Source organism: Drosophila innubila, assembly GCF_004354385.1.
Source record: "Drosophila innubila isolate TH190305 chromosome 2L unlocalized genomic scaffold, UK_Dinn_1.0 4_B_2L, whole genome shotgun sequence".
NCBI classification, from domain to species: domain Eukaryota; kingdom Metazoa; phylum Arthropoda; class Insecta; order Diptera; family Drosophilidae; genus Drosophila; species Drosophila innubila.
Window position 1 is genome coordinate 16,204,532 of NW_022995372.1, and position 23,312 is coordinate 16,227,843.

The following is a 23,312-nucleotide window of genomic DNA, read 5'->3' on the forward strand; positions in this document are numbered from 1 at the left end:
AAATATGGAAATAGAACATGGAAAAATCAAATACAACTATAATATACATTTATGAATGCCATCTACATTTGATATATTATTCCCCAATTTTTTCATTGAATACAGGGTATTACAATAACAAAAACACAGCCTGAATATTTGTCTATGCAAATCGCTGTCAAATCTCCCTGCACCCCACCCTATCCAAAAATTTTCCCGCCCCGGCCCACTTCATATCCATTCAGTGCATGCATTTAACACTCGACGCCTATTTTGCATACAAATTTTATTATTATTGTACATATTTGTATTGAATCGCTGGAAAAGCCGCCGCGACAATGCCCAGCCAAACAACAACAATAACAATAACAACATGTTTGTTGTTATGCTCTTGCTCTGTCTGTGTGTGCGTTTTTTTTTGTATTCATTTTTTGGCATTATGCAAAACGAAAATCTGCAATTTTTCGCCTGACACTTGTTTGTTGTCATGTTTTCTATATGCTGACAATTACCAAACATATAGAATGACAGATCAAGCGATGTATATTTCAGAATTAATTCTAAAAAAACAGAGATTGGATTTCTTACACGTGTTAAGATGGATTTCACATATTGTTTAAAGTGAGATAATAAAATTCGTTCAACAATTTAAATTAAATAAGTTAACCGAAACTAACTTTTTTATCTTTAGTACTCAGTAGTTTGTTATTATAATAGTATAACACAACTCATTAAATTTGATTCTGAATCGTTGAATATATTTGGAAAAAATCATGCCAAATCTGTAAAAGTTTTGAATTGTAAGGTTGCTTGGTCAAAAGTTGGACCAACTTCAAAATTTGCAACCATTTTTTTTTAAATTAAATAAATTTTAAATTGCTGGAATTTCAGTGGAATTGACAGCTTAAAGTTCAGAAAGAATAAAAATGCTAAGCTCTCATAAAAATGAATGAAAAATGTAAAAAATTCAGATGAAAAATGCAATATTAATTTATGCCAAAATCCATTTGCGGCAATCGACGCTACAAATTGACCAATCAAATGCAGCTACCCAAGCAAGTTGCACAGAAAATATATGGAAGAGCAGAAAAAAATGAGAGATGACAAAAACAATATATGGAATTTGTGTTCTATGCATTTTGCATGTGAGTTTTCGGCAACTGTTTTCAGTCAGGTGCAAAGGCAAAATATACAGGTTTCTGAACGAAACATTTATGCTTATACATATATGGAATATTGAACGCCTCCCTCTACACACACATTGCCAGTGGTAAAAAAAAAAATAATCGAAATACCGAATTTGTGGTAAAAAAAAAAATAATCGAAATACCGAATTTGTGGGAGTTACAAGCAATTTTTTAAAAGTTTAGTATAAAGGGAATTTAATTAAATAAAAATATAAATATTATACTCCTTTCACTGCTATTCTGCTCTTTCGAGTTTTCAGTTGTCATTTATATATGTCTATCAATCTTAATTCAAGTAATCAACTGGCATTAGGGACATCTACAACATATCTCATTTTAAAGTTTACCTAAAAAACGAATACGATAAGCATAAACAACAACAATAAAAAACAGCGAATGACCCGCGCATTTTTCATCTCATCGTTCATTGCATATCAATGGAAATGAGTTTTTACCGAAACTTTTTCCGACTGGAATGAATCTGGCTAGGAACAGGGATTTTCGGGGGGTGGGTCATGCGCTGATGATGTTACTGGCGACGCTTTGGCGGCCACTCACACACTCACACACACACACACTCACATACACATACAGCTACACTCATGAATGCCATGCACTGAATTATCCACTCTACAGTCTCCTTCCTCACCCTAAAAACCACCTACCACGTCTCTGCTCTCCTGCCCAAGTGAGTTCTTTTGTATTCCTCTCGCTGAATGGAGATGACATGTCAAATGCATGAACAAATAGTCTTCTTTTGCTTTTATAAATTCTCAATGAATTTTTGTATATTTTTCTATAAAATGTACATATATATCTCTCATCTATATAAATATGTGCTTAGCTTCAATGGGAAATAGACAGCGACAGAAAAGAAGATTATAATTACTTTCATGTTTGTCAGCCAAATAAATTTTAATTTTCTCTGGAATTTCACGCTTTATTTTAGAAAGAAGAGAATTAGAAAGAGAGAGGGAGAGAAATGGTTAAAAATTTATATGCAATTTCTCTAAAAAGTTTTGTGTGTTTATTTATTTAAATTTATTTAACAACAAAAAGAAGTCGATTAACAATTTTTTAAGTGCTTAGAATAAAATTAAAAATAACGAAATGAACAACTATTTTTAACAAGATAAAATTAAAAACAAAAAATAAAGCGTTTACTACTTAAAAGAAGTTAAACTAAAAAGATAAAAATAACGTTGAGAGGTCTGTGGTTATTTCAAAAGCTAAAATTACTTAATTAATTCAACATTTTAAGGGTTGAGACAATTTCAGAATCGGATCAACAAAATTCATCAATATTGAATTTAAAATTTAAAACTTAAATGATAAAAAAGTTAAAATATCTCAAGGTATTCCGAAATGCATTAATTGAGTTAACAATTTTTGTAAGAGATAGCATTCTAAAACATGTAGTATAAGATTCTTAATACATATAATAAAATCGAATATCTAAGGGTGAGGAACTGTTTAAAGTAGACTTTAGTTAAGTAATATTTTAAGTTTTTTTTTTCAGCAAATTACTTTAGATAGAAGAGTAAGAATATGCAGACAATTGTATCTGCCACATCAAGTAATGCTTCGTTCACTTCAATGTTTATGTCAAAACAATCAACTGAAGCAATCAATATGCGAATGCTCTCAGAGTCCTTATATTCCCTCCCTGACCTACACCCATGGGAAAGTGGGTGGGCCAGAGTTGGGCTGGAAGGGGGGGAGGGCACATTACAATGCCATTTGAGTGCCATAAACAAAATATAAAATGTTGTGCATACTCGTACTCTTCGTATCTGTCGAGGTGTCGCTGCCAATGCACAATTCACACAGTTAGATTAAAGTGCTTGGCTAACAAAAAGTGCCAGAACGTCAAGAGCCCCAACAACAGCAACAACAATAATGACAGCTACTCGAAGGTGCAGAATTGTAGCTAGGATCTCAGCGGGCTCAAACATTGTTTAGTAATTTATTTTATTTTTAGACAGTTTTTCCCATATCTACCAAGAGTGTTTGCTACTTATGCCTCGTCATTGAAGTAGCTCTCTCAAACTGAAAGATTGCCCAGCTACGTGTGGCCAAAACAAACAACAATAACAACAACAACAACAATTTTCGTATGCAAAACATGAACAGCATTTCTGAGCTGCAGCTGAAGTTGTTTTATTTTTTTTTTTACTTGCGGGAAAGATAAATTGATAAATACATATATATGTACATATACAGGTACTTTGGAGACTGCACTGAGTATTTATATTTTGGCCAATGCACAAATTGCGAACTGTGCATTGCCATTTAAGCCAACAGAATGTAACAAGAGCAACAAAAACAATGCGAACAACTGTAACTGCAATCCTTTTATTGTCCATTGTCGGCATGCCTTAATTAAGAACGCTTCGACTTTTGCAGACTGGCTGCCTCATCCAGTGTCCTGCATCCTTTTTCGACAATGTTTACTACCTTGTCTGGGCCACGTCAGAAAAGTGAAAAAATGGGAAACTGCAAGCCGACAATTTTCAGTTTACAGTTAACAGCAGGCAAACGTGGCGTATACGTGGCGTATACGTTATTGCAAAAATACCGAAAATGGGTTTGTTTGATGAAACAATGTCTGCTCAAATTCGATCTCTATATCTACATATACACATATATATATATGTAGTCGTAACTGTATCTGCAACTTTCTTTCTCTCTCTCTCTCTTTCTGATAGCCAAAAGAAATTACGAATTTACATAGCGTCCATTTGTCCATTTATTTGTTGGACCTTTGTTAATAACTTTCGGCAGATGGTTCGACAACTGAGCTGACTGTCAAATGTGTATCAGCATTGCAGTTAACAGCCAGCATTCCAATTAACAGCACACCAATTGCAATCCCAATCCGAATGCCAATTTTCAGTTCTATGAGTCTTATTCAAGTTGATAAAGCAAGTACTCGAAACAAATGCGTGTACAAAGGTGAATATTACAAACAATTGATAACTTCCATTAATTATATGTTAATAAACATTACTTAAAATTATTTTGATTTATTTAATCAAGATTATTCGATTTTTAGATACCCTGTGCCCTCATCTACGATACTCTGACAAATCCCTGAAATTATATTTAAATTGTTAAATTTTTCTTTGTTGTTTCTAGACCTACTCAATTTGATGTTATACATATCAAGATTTATTTAAAAATATTTGCAATTTTTTTAAAGAACCTAACTTAAGAATGTGATTTATTTATAGTTTGTTTTTATTAATAAATCTTCCATATGAGTCTTATTCAAGCTGATAAAGCAAGTACTCGAAAAAATGCGTGTACAAAGGTGAATATTACAAAAAATTTACAACTTTAAATAAGTATATGCTAATGAAGATTACTTAAAATTATTTTGATTTATTTAATCAAGATTATTCGATTTTTAGATACCCTGTTCCCTCATCTACGATACTCTGACAAATCCCAGCAATTATATTTAAATTGTTAAATTTTTCTTTGTTGTTTCTAGACCTACTCAATTTGATGTTAAACATATCATGGTTTATTTAAAAATGTTTGCATTTTTGTTAAAGAATCTAACTTTAGAATGTGGTTTATTTATACTTTGTTTTTATTGATAAATCTACCATAATAAGTTAAATTATATTATTTGTAAGTTGTTAACTTGAATTTATTATTTAAATGTTATTTAATTAGTACTTGTCTAAAAAATGAATAAGTATAATTTTTTATTAATATTTGAGAATTAATTCCAAAATTTTTTAGAAAATGATCGAAATGTAAACAAAATTTCTGAAAACTTATTTCTAAACTTTTCTTTGAAAGTTCCGTATACGAAAGGATGCAGTTTACCTTTGGTCTAATGACACAAAACGATGGCTCACTTATTGCCTTTTTGATTGTGCCCAGTTTATTGCAGTTGACATCCTGCTTGAAGCTGAGGCAATGCTTGTTGCATGCAACCTTTGCTTGCTCACACACACACACACACACACACAGACACAGTGAAACAAATTAATGCCCCTTAGAGGGACTGCATCCATATCATACATAACTGCCTTTTTTAATTGCAATGAATGAGGCATGCTGACAATTGCAAGTTTGGCAATTGTGAATTAGCTCCTTCCTTGCAACAAAAAGAGCCTGGACGAGGCCTTAATGGTCATGAATGAATAATCGAACTACATTTTGAATAGCAAATGGACTTAATTTCAAATTTGATTGAGAATCGAAAATCGAAGATGGAATATTGTGTATTTCAACAGAAATGCTATTCAATGTTTTTGATTTAATTAAATTGAGTTGATAAGCATTTAGATAGAACTTAATACATACATATACATAATAATAAAGAACCTAATAACATGTGTACTTTTAATCAATTGCTTCTGTGTGTGGAGAGTGTTTATGATAAATTTTCAGTCTATTAGTTCCTTATGATTAGGCATAGTATGTGAAATATTTCTCAACTTATTCATGAAGAGCTTCCATACATAACTAAGACACACATACAGTTGAAGTATTTGCTCTGTGAATTTAATGTGCATGCTGTAGGATTCAATTTAAATTAATATTCAATTTGAAACTGCATATAATTGCAATTTAAAACAATTTTTAGACTATTTAAGAATTTGTTTAGATTCACAGATAATACTAAAAGCTTGAATCTGTATAGGATTATGGTATTATAGAAGCATAGTTGCAATATAATTAAGAAAACATACAAATTTATCATCTCACATTCTGCAATATCTCAATAATTAATTTATACAAACATAAGAAACAAAATTAACAAAATCTTTTCATAACTTTTCAACTGATAGATGTTTTAATATCTCGAAAATATCTTTATAAATAAGCCTACGACAAGTTCTTAGCATTAACCGGCGAGAATTAAGCATGAAGGAATCAAGAAGCAAAATTCGCATGTCCTTGTCGGTATTTTAATTACACATTTGAATTCCAATTGATTTATAACGTTAGTGTCCTACACTCATGTGTGTGTATTTCATTTGTATGCATATGTAAATCGTGTTGATTTATTGGTCAATCTTAGTGGCAATAGATATTTTGTAATTGTGTAAATGTTTGTTTTGCTTCAGTGCTTAGATCATCGATTGCTTCATACTCCACACAATATATCATTTTCAAGAAGAAATTCTCTCTGTTTGATTTACAACATCAGCTGACATTTCACTTTGACCCAAAAAAACCAAAAAAATGTTGTCAAGAGTTGTTGGTTTACCTTACCAACTGAACTGGACCTAATAGTGTGTTTCATTACGCATACGCCTTGTTGTCCCCCCATTTACAGACACACTCACACACATTCTGATTGGGCTGTATATTGTTAAATTCACTTTCATTTCGACCTTTGACCGTATGTTTCTCTCACTGTCCCTCTTTTGTTGATTTGTATTAATTGCTGTGACATACTATTTAAGTTAAGGTTTTATTTTTGTAAGTGTGTATATATATATGTTTATTGTCAGATACAAAAGTCCGTTGGCTTTGGACAAATTGATTGAATTTACTGCTTAAAGCCAAAGCCAGCAAGCCAGTCAACCAGTTGGCCAAGTTGTTGGCCATAAAGACAACGATGACTCTCGGTCACTTCTTCTCCCTTTCGTTTAATTTGTTTGAGTTCCAGCTAGGATTTGTAATGAAGATATATACACACACACATACACACACACACATGGCAAATCACTTAGTTTCGCATTACAAAGCTATTCGGACAGCGGAGCAACTCCTTTGACTTGATACTACACTGCTCATAGAACGTATAAATTAATGAGTTCGATGCTTATCAATAGCACACAACAACAAAAACAACAACGACAATAACAATGATAGGAACAACAACAATCCATGTCCATCTATTAGTTTGTTAGCTTTGTTTTTCGGCTTGTCGTGTGATTATGTTGAAGTGACTGACTTAAGATTGGTGCATAGACCACACACACAACACACACACACACTGCGTGACTTGTGTTATGTCTTAAAGTCAACAAGAAACGACTACCATGTTTTGTGCGATTTGTATTCTCTTTCCTCCACATTCTCTCCTCATTTATTACAGCACATTCATTTGATAAAACTCTCGCTTGGTCCTTCAATCATGCTTTTGTATATTTTTTTATTGTATTGTGGCCACTGCGTTATCCTTCGGGGACACATGGCTTGTGTTTTTTGTGTTCTATTTTCGATGCGGATTTGTAATTTGTATTTGATAAGGGGCGCTTTAAGTGTTTCCTTGTCTGCGTGTGGCTTTTCTCTCTTGGCTTCTCTCTCTCTCCCTTTCTCTATAATCAGCCTATCTCCTTCTCTCTATTTCTCTTTCTGACCTTGAGTCCCTTGGCAGTCTTTGGTCTTCATTACAGCATTAGGCATATTGCCGTAAATCTGATTAGCAGACATAGTACTTTGTGTACAGACCAGATACTTATCCAAGTATTTATGTATGTCCTTCCATAAGCATAGGTATTCCTATCCCTTATCACTGGCTCTTAACCCGTAGTACTTTGGTTAAACTTAATAGATTTATGTATAGATATGCCAACTGTTTTGCACTTGGTTTTTAATTAATTTAGCAGGTCAAGTTAATTAGGTGTCGCTTTTATCAATTAGCACTAATTAATATACTTAATGCTGTCAGTTTGTATTTAATATTGTGTAAAAATTGGAACGGTAGCTTTTATCCCAAAAAATCTATTATTTAACTCTATAACATTATTTAACTTAGAAAAAATAATTATTAAATCATTATATTAGTTCGTCTTTTTAAAGTTTAAAAAAAGAATCTTATACGGTAAAAAAAAGTATAGAAACAATTGGAAAACAATTGAGAAAATAAATATATATTTTTTTTGCATAAAATACAATATTTTACAGAGATAACAAATGTGATAATTTTTTACATTTATTTATATAGCATGTTACAACGAGTAAACAGTTGATCACTCTCTTCTACAGCTTTGTCACTTGTTTTTTATTAGAAAATACCTTCGCGAAATAACTGAAGGTGCCAAATTTTTTGACATTGTCAAATTGCTTGTGATTTTTATTTGTTTATTTGTAATTTGACAATAAAATCAATTGCAACCCATTCGAATGAATTTGAAAATTGCATTGCATACTTTCAGGCGTCGACTTCAAATTGGCAAATTGTTTCTTTCGTTTGGCTAATACAACAATAAAGAACGGGGAGAGGCAAAAGGGGAAAGAAAAAGGTGTCACCAACTAAGAAGGAAACTGGCATTTGAATGAAAATTCTTTGCCATTTCCATTTTTCCAAACAGGCTGCTAATTTTCAAAGACATCAATTCGTAGTGAGCTCAAAGTACGTGTGAGAATGCCTGCCCCCCTTTTTTTCCTATTGTCGATACTCATATTCTGCTACCCCCAATTCCCTTTCCTGCCCCTCTGTTTGACACCCCCTTATATAGCAAAGTTTACGCTGATTTTGGCACGCACACATTTTGCATACTGATCAGCAATCAGTGAGGGTTGCTCGCTCTATTTTTGTGAGCGTATTTGGGTGTTTGGGCAGCGGAAGGGGGAGTCAAATTGGGTGGGAGAAAGTGTGGCTGATGGGGGGTGCACTTGTGAGGGGGGTGCAAATTAAAATTCCACTTTGGCGTTTGGGGAATTCAATTATTTTTCGTTTGCTTCATGGTCATGCGAGTTGACATTGACAGTTGACTTTTCTTGTTGCTGCTGTTGTTGTTCTTCAACTTCTTCTTGCTCTTGTTGTTGCTCTTGCTGTGGTCAATAACTAGTACTTTAGCTCGGATTCGACCTAAACTCAAAGAATAAAATGAAAGAATGAGAAAAATGGCGTTGCAGCTGAGCAACAAAATTTGTCATACCCTGTAAAACTATAAGTGGAGGCATGCGTTAACTAAGCTGTCAATCTCAGAGATTTCAATTAATAGAATTGTGAAAATTGGTACAGAGCTACTCAACATCAATATTGTTACAATTATTTTATTTTTTCCTCACTTAATCATAGCCTATCTGTAATTTTTAAAGAAATAGAAGTATAAATGAATATTTTAATGAAAATCGCTATGTAAAAATAAAGTTAAAGCATATAAATGCTTACAGGGAATTTTTAAGTCGTGCAACCTATATGTCTTTGCAGTTTCTTAGCAGATTTATTGCCTTCAGTGGCATCTGCCAATTGTCACCCCAAATGCAATCAGCGTGTTTATTGATTTGGAAAATTAAATATTTTTCTTTTGGCGCGTGCCAAAAGTCGCGGCCCATAAATTAACAACGTGATTTGTTGTGCTCTTTCCCATTTTTTTGCTCTCTCTCACATAAGCATCTTCCTATTTGGTATTTCCGGCAACTTGCAACATTTTAATTAGCTATTGAAAGTGTCAAAATGGTTGCTGTATCCGCTAAAAGAACAAAAATTGTTGCAAAAACAATGGCGTTAAAAGTGTTGTGCAAAAAATGTATAACGCTTGCTTAGCGGAAATGTATAAATTGAATTTTGCGACAGATTTGCGCCCGCGGGAGGAAAGAAGTCGTGCGTTAATGCAACACTGTTAAAGGGTGGATGGGGAGGGGGTAGAAGAGTGTGACATGCAACATTCGAAAGACGAGGCTAACGGCAACAAGGATGTTGTGCTAAATTTCACATAAGCACACACACACAAACACACAAAAGAACCTCAACAAAGCACTACACCTGATGCACTCACTAGCTTTGCCAGGTACAGGCGACAAAGTTGTCAAAAAAGTTATTTGAAAAGCGACAAAATTTATACAACAAAAACAATATAGCTACGATAACTTCTATAAAAGTAACTTAATGATTCATATTTTTTCTTATTTAGAATATTTATTAAAAATTGTTAGAGATATTTTAAAACATAACCTTAATGATTTTTTATCTCAATTCATATCCTTCATAACTTCTTTAAAGCTTAGTTTTTATTATTTTCTCTAAATTTTTTCCCTTTTTTAATGCCGGTTGATATTCCAAGAACACAGACACTTCCTCACACACACACATTCACACACACACACATACTTACCACATAGTAGACCAAAAATGAAAGTGTTAAGAGCATTTTTGCACTCATCTTGCCCATTTTTCAGCGTCATCCTTTTACATCTTTTGGCGAAAAAAGCACTTTACACTAATGCACCTTAAAATTTAAAGATGTCATAACATAAACATTTATCCCGGACACCAATGACGATGACAGGAAGCCAGCAAGATAGAACACTAGGACTCTCGGACAGGATGATAGCTAAGGACAGGTGTTACCATATCCAATGTACATGTACTTGCGGTTTTTGGCTAAAATCTCGTTGCATTTTCAACTATTGCATATAAGAGAATATAAAACTGGGGAGAAATATTTAATCAGACACAAAATTGGCTTTTGAAAGTGTCTACCATGTTTTAATGCTTCGGTTTAATGGAAAACTGGAAGCAGAATTTAAAATTTCAAGAAAGTATTTTAGATATTTTTATAAAAAACTAGTCGGCCGGTGCTACAGTCGAGCAAACTCGACTGTCGGAGACCCTGTGCTTACTATGGCAAAAACTAATAATGGAAAAAATTAAAAAATATTTAGTTTACTTAAATGCATATTCTATCATATTGGTTACAATGTCTCATAAGACATAAAATATTTTCTTACTAAGACTTGATTTTCGCCCGATCGGTCCTATGACATCTATATGATATAGTAGTCCGATTTGAACCAACTTTGGACAGGGTATATAAAACCAAGTTTTGTGCATATTTAATCAGTTTGGTTACGATTTGCTTTCGTCACTAGACTACGTTTTTTTGTGGGATCTCTTATTACCTTATAGTTGTAGTAGTGACAAAGCTTAGTACTTTTGCAACTATTAATAAGAATTTAGTTATGTTAACTTTAGATAAGCGCATTATTAGCAATAGACTAAGCCAAGAATATTTGCAATTATTAATTACAATAGACAAAGCTAAGAAATTTTGCAGGTACAATGGTTTCGGTCTAATGCAATCAATTTGTAACAATGATGAAAGAAAATTCCTCTTATTACACTTTAGTTGTAGCAAAACAATGACATTTTCACCTACTTAATACTGAATACATATTGTGCAACTTTAGATAAGCGCTTAGTAGCAATATACAAAGCATAGAATTTTAGCACAAATTAATTAGCATTTAGTTATGTTAACTTTAGATAAGCGCATTATTAGCAATAGACTAAGCCAAGAATATTTGCAATTATTAATTTCAATAGACAAAGCTAAGAAATTTTGCAGGTACAATGGTTTCGGTCTAATGCAATCAATTTGTAACAATGATGAAAGAAAATTCCTCTTATTACACTTTAGTTGTAGTAAGACAATGACATTTTCACCTACTTAATACTGAATACATATTGTGCAACTTTAGATAAGCGCTTAGTAGCAATATACAAAGCATAGAATTTTAGCACAAATTAATTAGCATTTAGTTATGTTAAATTTAGATAAGCGCATTATGAGCAATAGACTAAGCCAAGAATATTTGCAATTATTATTTACAATAGACAAAGCTAAGAAATTTTGCAGGTCAATGGTTTCGGTCTAATGCAATCAATTTGTAACAATGATGAAAGAAAATTCCTCTTATTACACTTTAGTTGTAGTAAAACAATGACATTTTCATCTACTTACGAATTTTGGCAAGAATTAATTAGCATTTAACTATAGAAACTTTATATAGGCGCATTATTAGCAATTGACTAAGCTAAGAATATTTGCAATTACGATATCTCATTAAACAAAAAAGTTTTTCATACTAAGACTTTATTTTCACCTGATCGGTCCTATGACAGCTATACGATATAGTGGTCCGATTTGAACCAACTTTGGACAGGATATATTAAGCCAAGTCATATGCTTATTGTATTAGTTTGCTTTAGATATCTCAAAAAACCAAAAAAATTTGCATACTAAAACTTGATTTTCGACCGATTGTTCCTATGGGCGCTATATGATATAGTGGTCCGATTGAAAAAAGAAACAAACTTCACCTGCCTGCAATATACGTACTAAATTTGGTGTCACTAGCTTTTAAATTGTTCTTATAATTTGGATATGAAATTTTTTTTTCGGTTTGTGGGCTTGACAGACAGACAGACAGACAGACAGACAGACAGACAGACAGACAGACAGACAGACAGACAGACAGACAGACAGACAGACAGACAGACAGACAGACAGACAGACAGACAGACAGACAGACAGACAGACAGACAGACAGACAGACAGACAGACAGACAGACAGACAGACAGACAGACAGACAGACAGACAGACAGACAGACAGACAGACAGACAGACAGACAGGGTCTGCCACGCCTCCTTCTGCCTGTTACGCACAAATTCGTTAAAACAAACCCAATAGACCCCTGTACTTTTTTTACGAGTACGGGGTCTAAAAACTGAAATGGTAACTTTATATTTACTTCACATTATTTTATAATACAGAAATATTTCCAATTCTGGCTGTCCTTATCCAGCATGGAGATTAATGGAAACAGCCTATAATAAATATGTTGCAAATTATGCGCATAATTTGGGATTCTAAAAAAATGTTACAGCATTTAATTAGCTACTTAAATACCCTCACCAGCTTCCACTTTGTGCTAATTGTTTTTCCATGCCAATAATAAACACTTGACTGCCACATCCCACGCTTTTCTTAAAATAAGAATATACATCCTAAAACACACATAAATTCGGCAAAATACAAAAAAGAAATGAAATGAAAACAATGCCAAAGCCTGGAAATATCCTAAGTAGCGTATCAGATTGCCTGGATGAGGGTGGGCAAATATTTAATTTATTTCAATTTCACTTTTAATTTAGGCACTAATCTAGGCAATTTGTACACTTACACGCCATTAAGCGAGAGTGAGGCCAAGTTATCCATAAAAACAAAGCAAAAGTACAACAACCGACTCGTCGAAGCGGAAATACTCTATAGAAGTTATAAAGTATTAAAAAATAATACAATATCATTAATTTATTTGATTATATTTTTAACGATACATAAAAAATAATTTATTTATTTAATATATCATTTACTTAGAAATTTGATAACTAATATATTCCAAATTTAAAGAAACTAAATTATCTCTCTGTAATACATACTAAGTTTGTTCAACACACAGTTGCTTCCATTTCTTGCCTACTTATACGAAAAAATAAAAAGAAAACAGAATCCCCCTTAAGTGGTAAATGCCAACGCTTCGCATCGCCGCCCTCAAATGAGAATTTGGAAGTAAGGAGGCGTTTTTGTACCGTAAAAAATGCTCAGGGAATATTTATTTGTTTTCATTTATTTTCAATAATTTCAAATTTCCATTACATTAGTTTCGTTTTTATCCCTCTCCCTCTCCATTTTCACCCACCCTCCTTATGATGTGTTTTATGCGTGTGCACGGAAAACAAACAAATTTGACGAAATTTCGTCCCAATGCCTCCCCTCTTGATTACTAAACTAAATGTTGCGCTCTGTTCCCCTCTCAGATGTATAAAATAAAGCGACATCACTTTTACCCTCTCTGACCCCTCGCTGACCTCTCTCTGGCCCTTGCACAGTAAACAGCTTTTGGTTTTTCGCTGGACGAAAACTTTTCTCATTTCTAGCTCAACAGACATCAATACAAACAGCGACCGCTGGCAACTTGAAACATATTCCAGGAATATTTTCTTCTCGTTTTCGGTTCTTTACCTTTTTTTTTTTTTGTTTTCTTTCGGCGTATTTCCTCGGCTCTTGTTGCCACAAACCCAAGTGACATTTGGCACTTGCCCTGAACTGAGCAAATGCGAACAAATTTACACATCTTTTGGGTTGTATATTTATACCCTGTAACCATCAAATGATGTAGAGGGTTATTAAAAGCAAAAGTGTATATATCAGAAATTAAAGGGTTCATTGACTTTTTCTCAATATTACAACACTAATCCTTTTAATTGTTAAGACTTGTTATCTCTATAATGCAATTAATTATTCCTAAAGTTTTTTTTTTTTACAGAGTGCTTTAGAGTCAATCAATACCACTTACAGCATTCTTTACTTGTTATTATATTTTTTCAAATTTATTTTTCGCTTTCTTCGTTTTCTAGCTTTTGTCATACAACTTCCGTTTCCTGTTCATTTGTTCACATTTCGCATGTCAGTTGAGAAGTTTTTCTGCTCTTTTTTTTTAATAAAACTGTGAACATTTGATGTAGATTAAGAAATTATGGTCTACCAAAAGTTTTCTCTTTCCCAAATGAAGGGGAGCTAATCAATGATTGGAAACAAGCAAAGGAAAAATATAAAAAATATATTTCTGAATTATAGCTAAGATAAATAAAGCTTTTCGCTTAAGGAAAGTTGTTGAAATTGCTTAAGGTAAGTTTTCCTATACATTTTTATATTTCAATTAAGTTTAGTTTTGATTATTTGTAGATTTTTATCTGTTTTAATAGTTGTAAATGCTAAGTTAAAGTGTTCTTCATAAAGTGTCACTTTAAAAAGTTGTCTTATTTAAATTAGCCGGTTGGATCTCTTATTTTACAACTTTTAGCTGCATTTTATTCATTTCGAGTTGTGGACTTATAAAGCCATATTATGGCAGAGCTCAGTATAAGCGAAGTTTTGGCCAGTTGTAATGTTTATGTATGTATGTATCTGTGTGGTGGATTTTATAAACGAATACATATGCATGAGATCATAATGTTTACATGTGTGGGTGTATGAGTGTGTATGTGTGTGTTGCATTTGTCATATATATATAAAAAACGCAAGAAATAAACACACACACACAATTGCATAACATGTGTATGCATAAAGTTCGTTGCTTGCTCTAGTCATCTCACTCTTACTCTCTGTCTCTCTCTCTCTCTCTCTCTCTCTCTCTTTCGCTCACATACAGCGCCCTCTGTCGTCGTCAACGGTAATGAATGCATCCGGCATGCATTCAAAACTTGACTCATATTTCATAACCAAAATAAAAACAGCAACAACAACCAAAAGAAACAACAATAACAACAGCTGCGACTACGTTGACCATCTTGTTGCTGTTTGCAATTATTGCTGTTGTTGTCATTAAACAAAAAATGCTCAAAAAGAATGAAAGTGAGAATTGGATATGAGATGATTTTAAGTCAGTTTTTCAGCTTGCTATTATTTCTTGTTTTTGTCTGCTTTTTCATAATATTTCATAAGCTCACACACTGTCAAGAATATGCTGCAAAAAAAAACAATAACAATTGCCCGCATATTTTGTATTTTAATACTGCTTAAGTTTTTTTCACAACTGTGCAAATTAAATGCAAATTTCCAAAGTGTTTTTTTTCGCTTGCAACTATTAAAATATCATTTTAAGTGGCGTTCTGCTCAACGCCAACTGACATCGTTAGTCCTCTTAAAAATTGATACATGCACATTATGGGATTATTAAAAAAAATAAAACATTGTTAATTTGAATACGAATATGAATTAATCAAATTTTTTTAAGATACACGCTAATTGGGATTTTGTGAAAGCACTGCGCACTTTAACATAATACTGCTTGTTTGGGAAGAGAATAAAATGGTATGATTTATGAATATATTTATTTTGTTCATTTACGCAACTTATATTTTTCGTGTATATTAAATGCATTAAATTAAATTATAAGTAGTGTAGTTAAATTATTATTTTATCCGATTTCCTAATATTTGACTATTTCTTTAATTGTATTTAGAATTTACTTGTTAAATCATTCTAAATATTTTATTGAATTAATGGCAAATTCAAATATTATTATAGATAAATTAACATATAGTAATAAATAAAAATATAATATTTATTCATAAGAATGAAAAATCGAAAATCACAGATCTTAAGGGATTTATAGATCTCAGATACTATAAGAGGTAGAGCAAACAAATTTGCTTTATATTTTTGACACGCCCCATTCCGCCCCCGCAAATCGCGCATTCCTCAATTCCTTTGTTCATTACCAACCCAATTTTCCTAAACACCTTTTCAAAAATTAATGGCTTTTTAATCTTAACCGATTCTCCAGCATGAAAATAGAAGCTCAATTATTTTCAGCTCAATTATTTTAACATTTGAAAACGGATATTGATATTCGATCGATGCATTATTTGCCGACTAATCGACAACTCGATTCTTTTTTTTCCAGATTCTTGATTTACGATTTTAAGCTCTATTCGTAGTTTGAAATTACATCTCTACCATATACTCTGTAAGTTCTGCACATTCCATTTGCAACTCAGTTCTACGTCTTTTAGGTAACTCGTAGGTGCTTTTGGCTTTCAAGATACGGCAACCATTGAAGTTTTGGTAGTTCCATTTGGGGCTGGATAACAAGACAAGGTTCTGACATCAATGGGTTGCAAGGAGGGGGGAGGTGATGTCAAAGGGCTGCTCGTCAGTGACGGCAAGTTGGAATGTCAAAACAGTAAACGCAAATGTCTAGCTAGACAAGAGGCAAATCCCACCTCCCATCCCCTCTCGAGTGGGGGGGTGGACACGAAAAAGTGTAGCTGCAAAGTGCAAGTTCGTGTGATATGCAAAGTGAAGCAGAGTATGTGATGTGGATGTAGGAGAAGAAGAAGTAGGAAGAGGAGGAGAAGAAGAATTCAATGGAAAACTGGGAACTGAGAAGAGTTAAGGCATAATCTTAGGTGCTGGATAAACAAAGCACTGCACAACAGTGCGTATGTGCGAGCCAATTTGAAGCATTGTTTTTGCTTGTTGCATGTTGAAAGCAGGCCATCGCAGGCACAAAAAAAACTCTAAATTTCGGAGCTCTCAACGCTTTGTTTGAAGTGTCTGAGCTAAGCCTCATTCTTGCTTGTTTTTAGCATGAATTAGAAACTATCGATTGCCATGGATTGTATATGTATGCGTGTGTGTGAGTTCAATATGTATCTATAGATGGGAAAGGCATAAAGAAAATGTAAAAAGTTGCCCCCCTCCTCCATTCTGCGCGAGCGATGGGTAATTGCAAGAAAATCTCATTTAATCCCAACAAATGCGACTTTATCACGCAAAAAATTATGAAATATTCTCTAGGCAGCAATTGCTTCTATCGCTTGCTTTGCCTTCTTCTTTTATTTTTGTGTTGTTGTTTACACTTCACTCTGCATGTGTTTGTTCAAAGCGGTTCACCAAAAACAAAATAAGTACAATAAAAATAATAACAACATCAGCAACAACTACAACAACAACATAAAATAAAATACTTGGCCAGGCAAATGGCAATGCCAGTGGATAGATATTAAGTATCATAGTTTCTTTTGCAACATCATCATTTTGGTTATTCGAGTGCTATAAGAAAAGCAATGAGCTGCTATTTTGGTTATTATGGCGTGGGTTGCCCAAACAGTTCACCTGAATACTAAAAATATTTAACACACACAATGTTAGATGCAAAAAAAATTAATTCTTCACAATTTAGAAATCTCAAATTGACGCTGCTCTACCAGGAAATACGCTGGGCTAAGAAATAATTAAAAAGAATAAATTTTCAAAAATTTTTTAAATTTCCCCAGACTTTTATACTTTTATATTTTTAATTTGTTTTTCTTTATGATCACTTTTAATCTTAAATTTTTAATTTTTCACAATTTAATTATAATTTTATTCAGCTGTTCATAGTTGACATTTAATAAATAAATAAAATAAAATCAGAGTTAAAATTGCATTAATAAGGTTTGTTAAAGAATTTTGTAATGCATATTTAAATAATAATAAATAATATTATAGTACCACAAGTCCACATTAAATGTACGTAATTTTTAATGTTTATAAAAATTAAAAAAAAAAACATTTCTTTGAACGCCAACCATTTTAAATTATTTATAGTATTAATATATTTAAAATGTGATGGAAAGAAGTAAATGAATTGTATTATTAAAATTTGATTTATATAAAAAGCATATATCAAAGCATTCTAAAAAAATTTGTGTTCCATTTAAAATTTTAGTTGAGTTTTAGTTGAGTTGAGTTAAATATTATTTTTTTTTGTTAACTTTTATAATATTGTAAACTATTTCTCAATCAACTCTCGCTTGAATTATTTCACTGCATGCCAGTGGCAGCAATTTGCCCTCAACCCCCGCACGTCCCCTCGTCGGCTTGCGGCGCCTCCCTCTTCGTTTTATGCAGATGAACGCGCGCATTTATGAAAAATTTTGTTGTCATCGCAGTGTTCAGTTTGTTGTTGTTGTATTTTAGTGTTGTTCGTGATTTTGTTGCTGTTGTTTTGACTGTGCTTCCAGTGCTACTGATGAAAAATAATGTTTGCGGAAAAATAAGATTTGTTTATTTTACGAACGATTGATTTTACCCCCTCTGCCTCCAGGGGAATTTTCGCTTTTAAAATGCTCCATTTTCCCACCCCCCTCATGTATCTTTTGCTGTCACTTGTCCGCGCTTCATTTTCTGCAGCTTAAAAATTAATTATCGCCGGCTCTTCGGGCTGTCAGTTTTGTGTCATTTGTTTTTGGGCTTTACAACTTTTGTAAATATTTCGTCAAAGTTTTTGCATTTGTTGTCCACGGTCTGTTCGCATCATTAAATTCGCTAGACTTTACACAAATCATCTTCAGGATTAGCTACGATTTAAGAATGCTTATTTAATTTCTTCACATTTTTTTGCTATGTTCGATTTGATTTGTTGTGAGATATGCTAGGAATTCACTTACCCGGCACTAGCATGAGCAATAGGAGTAATGCCAACCAACAGACACAACTGCCGCCTGTCGTTTTGCCACGCCCACGCTGTCCACAGGACGACATTGTGCTCCTTTCGCTTTGAGTCCTGGCCAACATTTGCATGCGAGTAACTGCTTCAGCCTCACTTTGATGCCAGTTCTTATGCGGGAATAACGACATGAAAATTTTATATATTTCCTTTTATAACAACAATTGTTTATTGTTTGTAATATCTTTCAGTTGATTTGTCTGTCTTTTAGCTTCTTATTTTATTATATATTTTATTGTAGTTTTGTGTGTTCAGCCACTTCCTTTGTGTGGACGCCTTATAAATATATATTGGCCAATAAATGTCAATTGTATTTAGACCACTTTTGCTGGCCGACGTCTGTTTATTTTTAGTTTTTGTCTAGTCTGCGCCTGAGCTGTAATTACAGTAAAAATAATATAGTAGATTTAGTAAGAAGTATTGCGGAATTAAAGACGAAACTTCTTGCGCTCAAAAGTACGCTACAAAAACTGCTTGAAATTTTATTGGCAGATATAATTTTTGAAAATCCAGCTTTCTTATTGACTGAATAGTACAAAAACAAATTTTATAAATGTGATATACGTTTAATTGGTTACCTTAGAGCTTAGATTGCATGAAATTTTTATTAAATGAGTTTTCTTAGTTTAAAACATGACAAAAAAAAAAAAAAAAATTAAAAGAAATTGCACAAATTGCAATTCTAAATTGATTTGTTTTATTTTTTTTAAATTACTTAAGTTTAATGGTTAACTTGGGTGTATTTTTACTCGCTCTTTCACTCTTTCTCTCTCTTGGTCTGTCTCCCTTTTAATTTTGTTGTGCAACTAACGCCAATGCAAACACTGAGATTAATGCAATTAACGCAGCACTTTAATTAAAAATCACTCCAAAGGCAAGTGCACACATGCACAGAAATACCTCCCCTTCGTTGTTGAATAATCCCCCCTCCCCACCTGACTGTTGGTCCAATCTCAATTCGATTCCATTTCAACACTAATCCACGTGTGTTGCAGCAAACGAAAAAAAAAAAAGTATTAACAGCCAACAAAGTAGACAAAAAGACAACAGATACAAAAAAAAGAGGTGTAAAAACAGGAAGTAAAATGAGTATAACAAAAGCTGGAAAAGGCATTAAATGGGTAAGGGGAATTCTTTTGGTTGGCATTTAATTGAAATTACGCATATCTGACACCCACATAAGGGAAGCAAAAATGGGCCATTGTCTGTCTTCATTTTGTTATTCCCTCACTTCAAAGGCTTCTTTTCCCATCCTCGGACCAATTCCTAATTATCTTTCGCGTTGCGCCAAAAAACTTCAATTCACACTTTAATTATTTTGCCAGTCTTTACACATTGAAATAAAATTCACACACACGCACACACAAACACACATGTGCCAACGTATGTTACCCTTTCTTTCCTTAACTTGTTTTTGTCGTAAAAGTTTTTCGGAACGCTTTTGGCAATATCATTTTCATTCCCAATTCCAATTTTCCATTCGCTTTTCTACTTTTAGCACACATTTACAACAGAACGTGATACACAAACACACACACACTCATGTCAGCTTCTGCCCTCTCTCTCTTTCTCTTAAATTGGTATTTGTTACTCTTTCATTTTGGATTTTTATGCATTTAAATTCGTGTGTGCTTTTTTTTCGGCCTGCGAAATTCGTAAAAAAAGCTGCCAAGTTTCGCATTAAAAGTGCTGCCAATGCGAGAAAGGGACAGCAGCTGTATGGCTGTCTCATTCGCAATTTAAGGTAATGAGCACATACAAAGTGCAATTAAAAGCTTGTTGCCAAAAATGCAATTTTGCGTATATATTTCTCTGTCCCTAACTGCAATAGAGTATTATAGTTTTTATATGAAGCGTGTTACAGTTGAATGCAAATGTTGATAATTGAAACATTTATTTTATTTACAAATTTTGCATTAATCACAATTATAAATATTTTTCTGTTACTTTTATTATTTTTGTTTTAGTTAGTTAAGAATTATGATAACAAATTTATATGTTTAGTGTTACAAAAATTAAAAGAAAAATATAATATATAAATAAAAATATAATAAGAAAAATGTAATTTTTTATTTAATTTGAATTGCTTATTTTATAAAATAGTTTTTATTTTTATGAGTTTTTTTGTAAGCGCATTTAAATTTCGTATTTCGTTAAAGTGGAAATCCATTTGTTTTTCAATTCTCTTTCGTTGTACGCATTCATATAATTATTTTTTCTGGCTTTGTTTTACGCTTGCCTCCCTTTTACCCACTTTCTCCCATTTGCCACGCAAAATAGTTAAAAAGTATGGAAGGCATTAATGCACTTTATGGTCAAAGTCGACGGCGCATGCATTTAACGAGACTCCAAGTTGAACCCAGGGAAAGTAGCGTGAAATATACAAGCCTGAGAATATGAGATAAAAAGAAATAGGGTAAAAGGTAAGGAGAATTCAACTCCGGAAAAGATTGAAAAAACTCTGATATAAAAGTTGAAGAAAGAAAATTTAGTATTCAAATATGTAGTATTAAAAAGTTGGCATAAATTAGAGAGAAAGGAAAGTCAGAGATTATGAGAGAATCAAAGAGATATTGAGTGTAAAACATAGAAAAATTGAAACAATAGTCTCAATCAAGAGCAGAAAAAAACTTAACGTAACAAAATGTCTCAATTGAGAATTTTTCAAGCATTCATATTTTATATAAATGTTGTAAGACAAAAAATCAAAGGTATAAATATTTAACTACTTAATACTCAACAAATAAATCGATTTCTCATATATAATTTTAAAAATAATACTTAAAATAACAAAATTGCAACACAAAACACGAAACCTGAGGTTAGATCATTAATATAGGAATTAATTTAATTGTTGACAAAAATTAAAATAAGAAAGTCTAATATTTCATTTCACCTTCAACGCTTTTTCTTTCTTGTGTTTGATGTTTTGGTTAGGATTAAATAAAATGGTAATCATTTAAATAAAAGCAGTTAAGTATTTTTTGGCGTTAAATGTTGGCTATATTCTGATTAAATACGACCTTATCTTTTACATATGTCTCATAACTATGCTAATCGCTTTAGCTTCTCTCCTTTTGTATTCTACACAAGCAACAACAGGACTTACACAATGCACTGCAAATTGTCGCAGCTGTAGGAACATTGCTAACACAGCATTGCTCTTCCGTCGTTGTGCAACACTGCGTATGCGTAATCTCTGTCAAAGCTCGAATGCTCGTCGCTGTTTTTGGTTTTGGTTTTGCTGCAACAACTGGCAAACAGTACGAGTATCTGTGCACTTCCGTTTCAATCACAGACAAACATAGCCGACAAACAACAACTAAAATATAAACAACAACTACAAGAGTTTTCTTTATTTGTATATATAAATAACATAATAAAATCTGTTGCCATGGCATATCGAATCTCCGACGTCATCAAAGTCACAGTTGTGCCCAAGCTCAAAGATACTTTTTGTATCTTTGTAGTAGCTGCTGCAGTTCATTGACTTGCCAGTTGCATTTTTTGTTGTTTTTTTTATTATTATTGTGCTTTTGCCTGGTTGCTACGGCTCACTTATTTCATTCCCCATCGCCTTGTGGTCCATCAATTGTGTGCATATTTTATTTAAACGATTTCTCTCAGCATATGACATGCGTTTTCTTTTTCCTATTTTAGTTTTCGTCTTTTTTTCTTTCATTCCTTGTGATTTGCTTGTCTGAGATTGATGTTTTTCTATCCTCAAGAGCTAAAGAGAAGTTGCCCACTAGGATGACAGAGCACACTCAAAAACACACACACACACACATTCTAAAAGAAAGGCAATTACATGTGTGTGCTAAGAAATATGCTTAAGTATTGATCGAAATAAATTTTCATACGCATATTGAAGAATTTGTTGTAGGAAAATTGCTTTTGCAACTGCTTCCAATAAATAAATGTTAATTTTTCTTACTTTTAATAAAAATTATAGCTCTCAGTTCAATAATTTTATTTGAATTTAATTATAGCTCTCCTCTTAAAATATAAAAACTTAAAGAAATAATAGCAGCATTAAATTTTTAAAATATTTATAATTTTATATTGTTCAGTATGTTACACAATATTAAAAAAACATAAATTTAAGTTACTTTAAATTAAAATTCATTCTTTTTGTAAGGTAAAAAATTAATTTTATTAAAATTCAATATGATTGCGCAATAAAAAAAAAAATAAATAAATTTGAGTTACTTTAAATTCAAATTCATTCTTTTGGTTAGGTAAAAATATTAATTTTCCTATAGCGTTTAATAGACCAATTAATTTTGAAATCATAATTTTGAAATTTTTATTATTATTTTCATAAATATTATTTATGATAATAAGAAAATAATTACAATTTTTTCAAATTAAAGAACAT

General features: G+C 32.5%; 1 protein-coding gene across 1 annotated transcript in view; it reads right to left on the reverse strand.

The window, feature by feature from the left end:
- Window positions 1–19,076, reverse strand: part of LOC117779884 — a 37,200-nt gene extending 18,124 nt beyond the window's left edge. Inside the window, exon 1 of the mRNA XM_034616223.1 lies at window positions 18,873–19,076. Coding sequence (XP_034472114.1) covers window positions 18,873–19,062 — 190 coding nt within the window. The 5' untranslated portion in view covers window positions 19,063–19,076. The remainder of the gene's footprint in view (window positions 1–18,872) is intronic.
- Window positions 19,077–23,312: the final 4,236 nt, after the last annotated feature.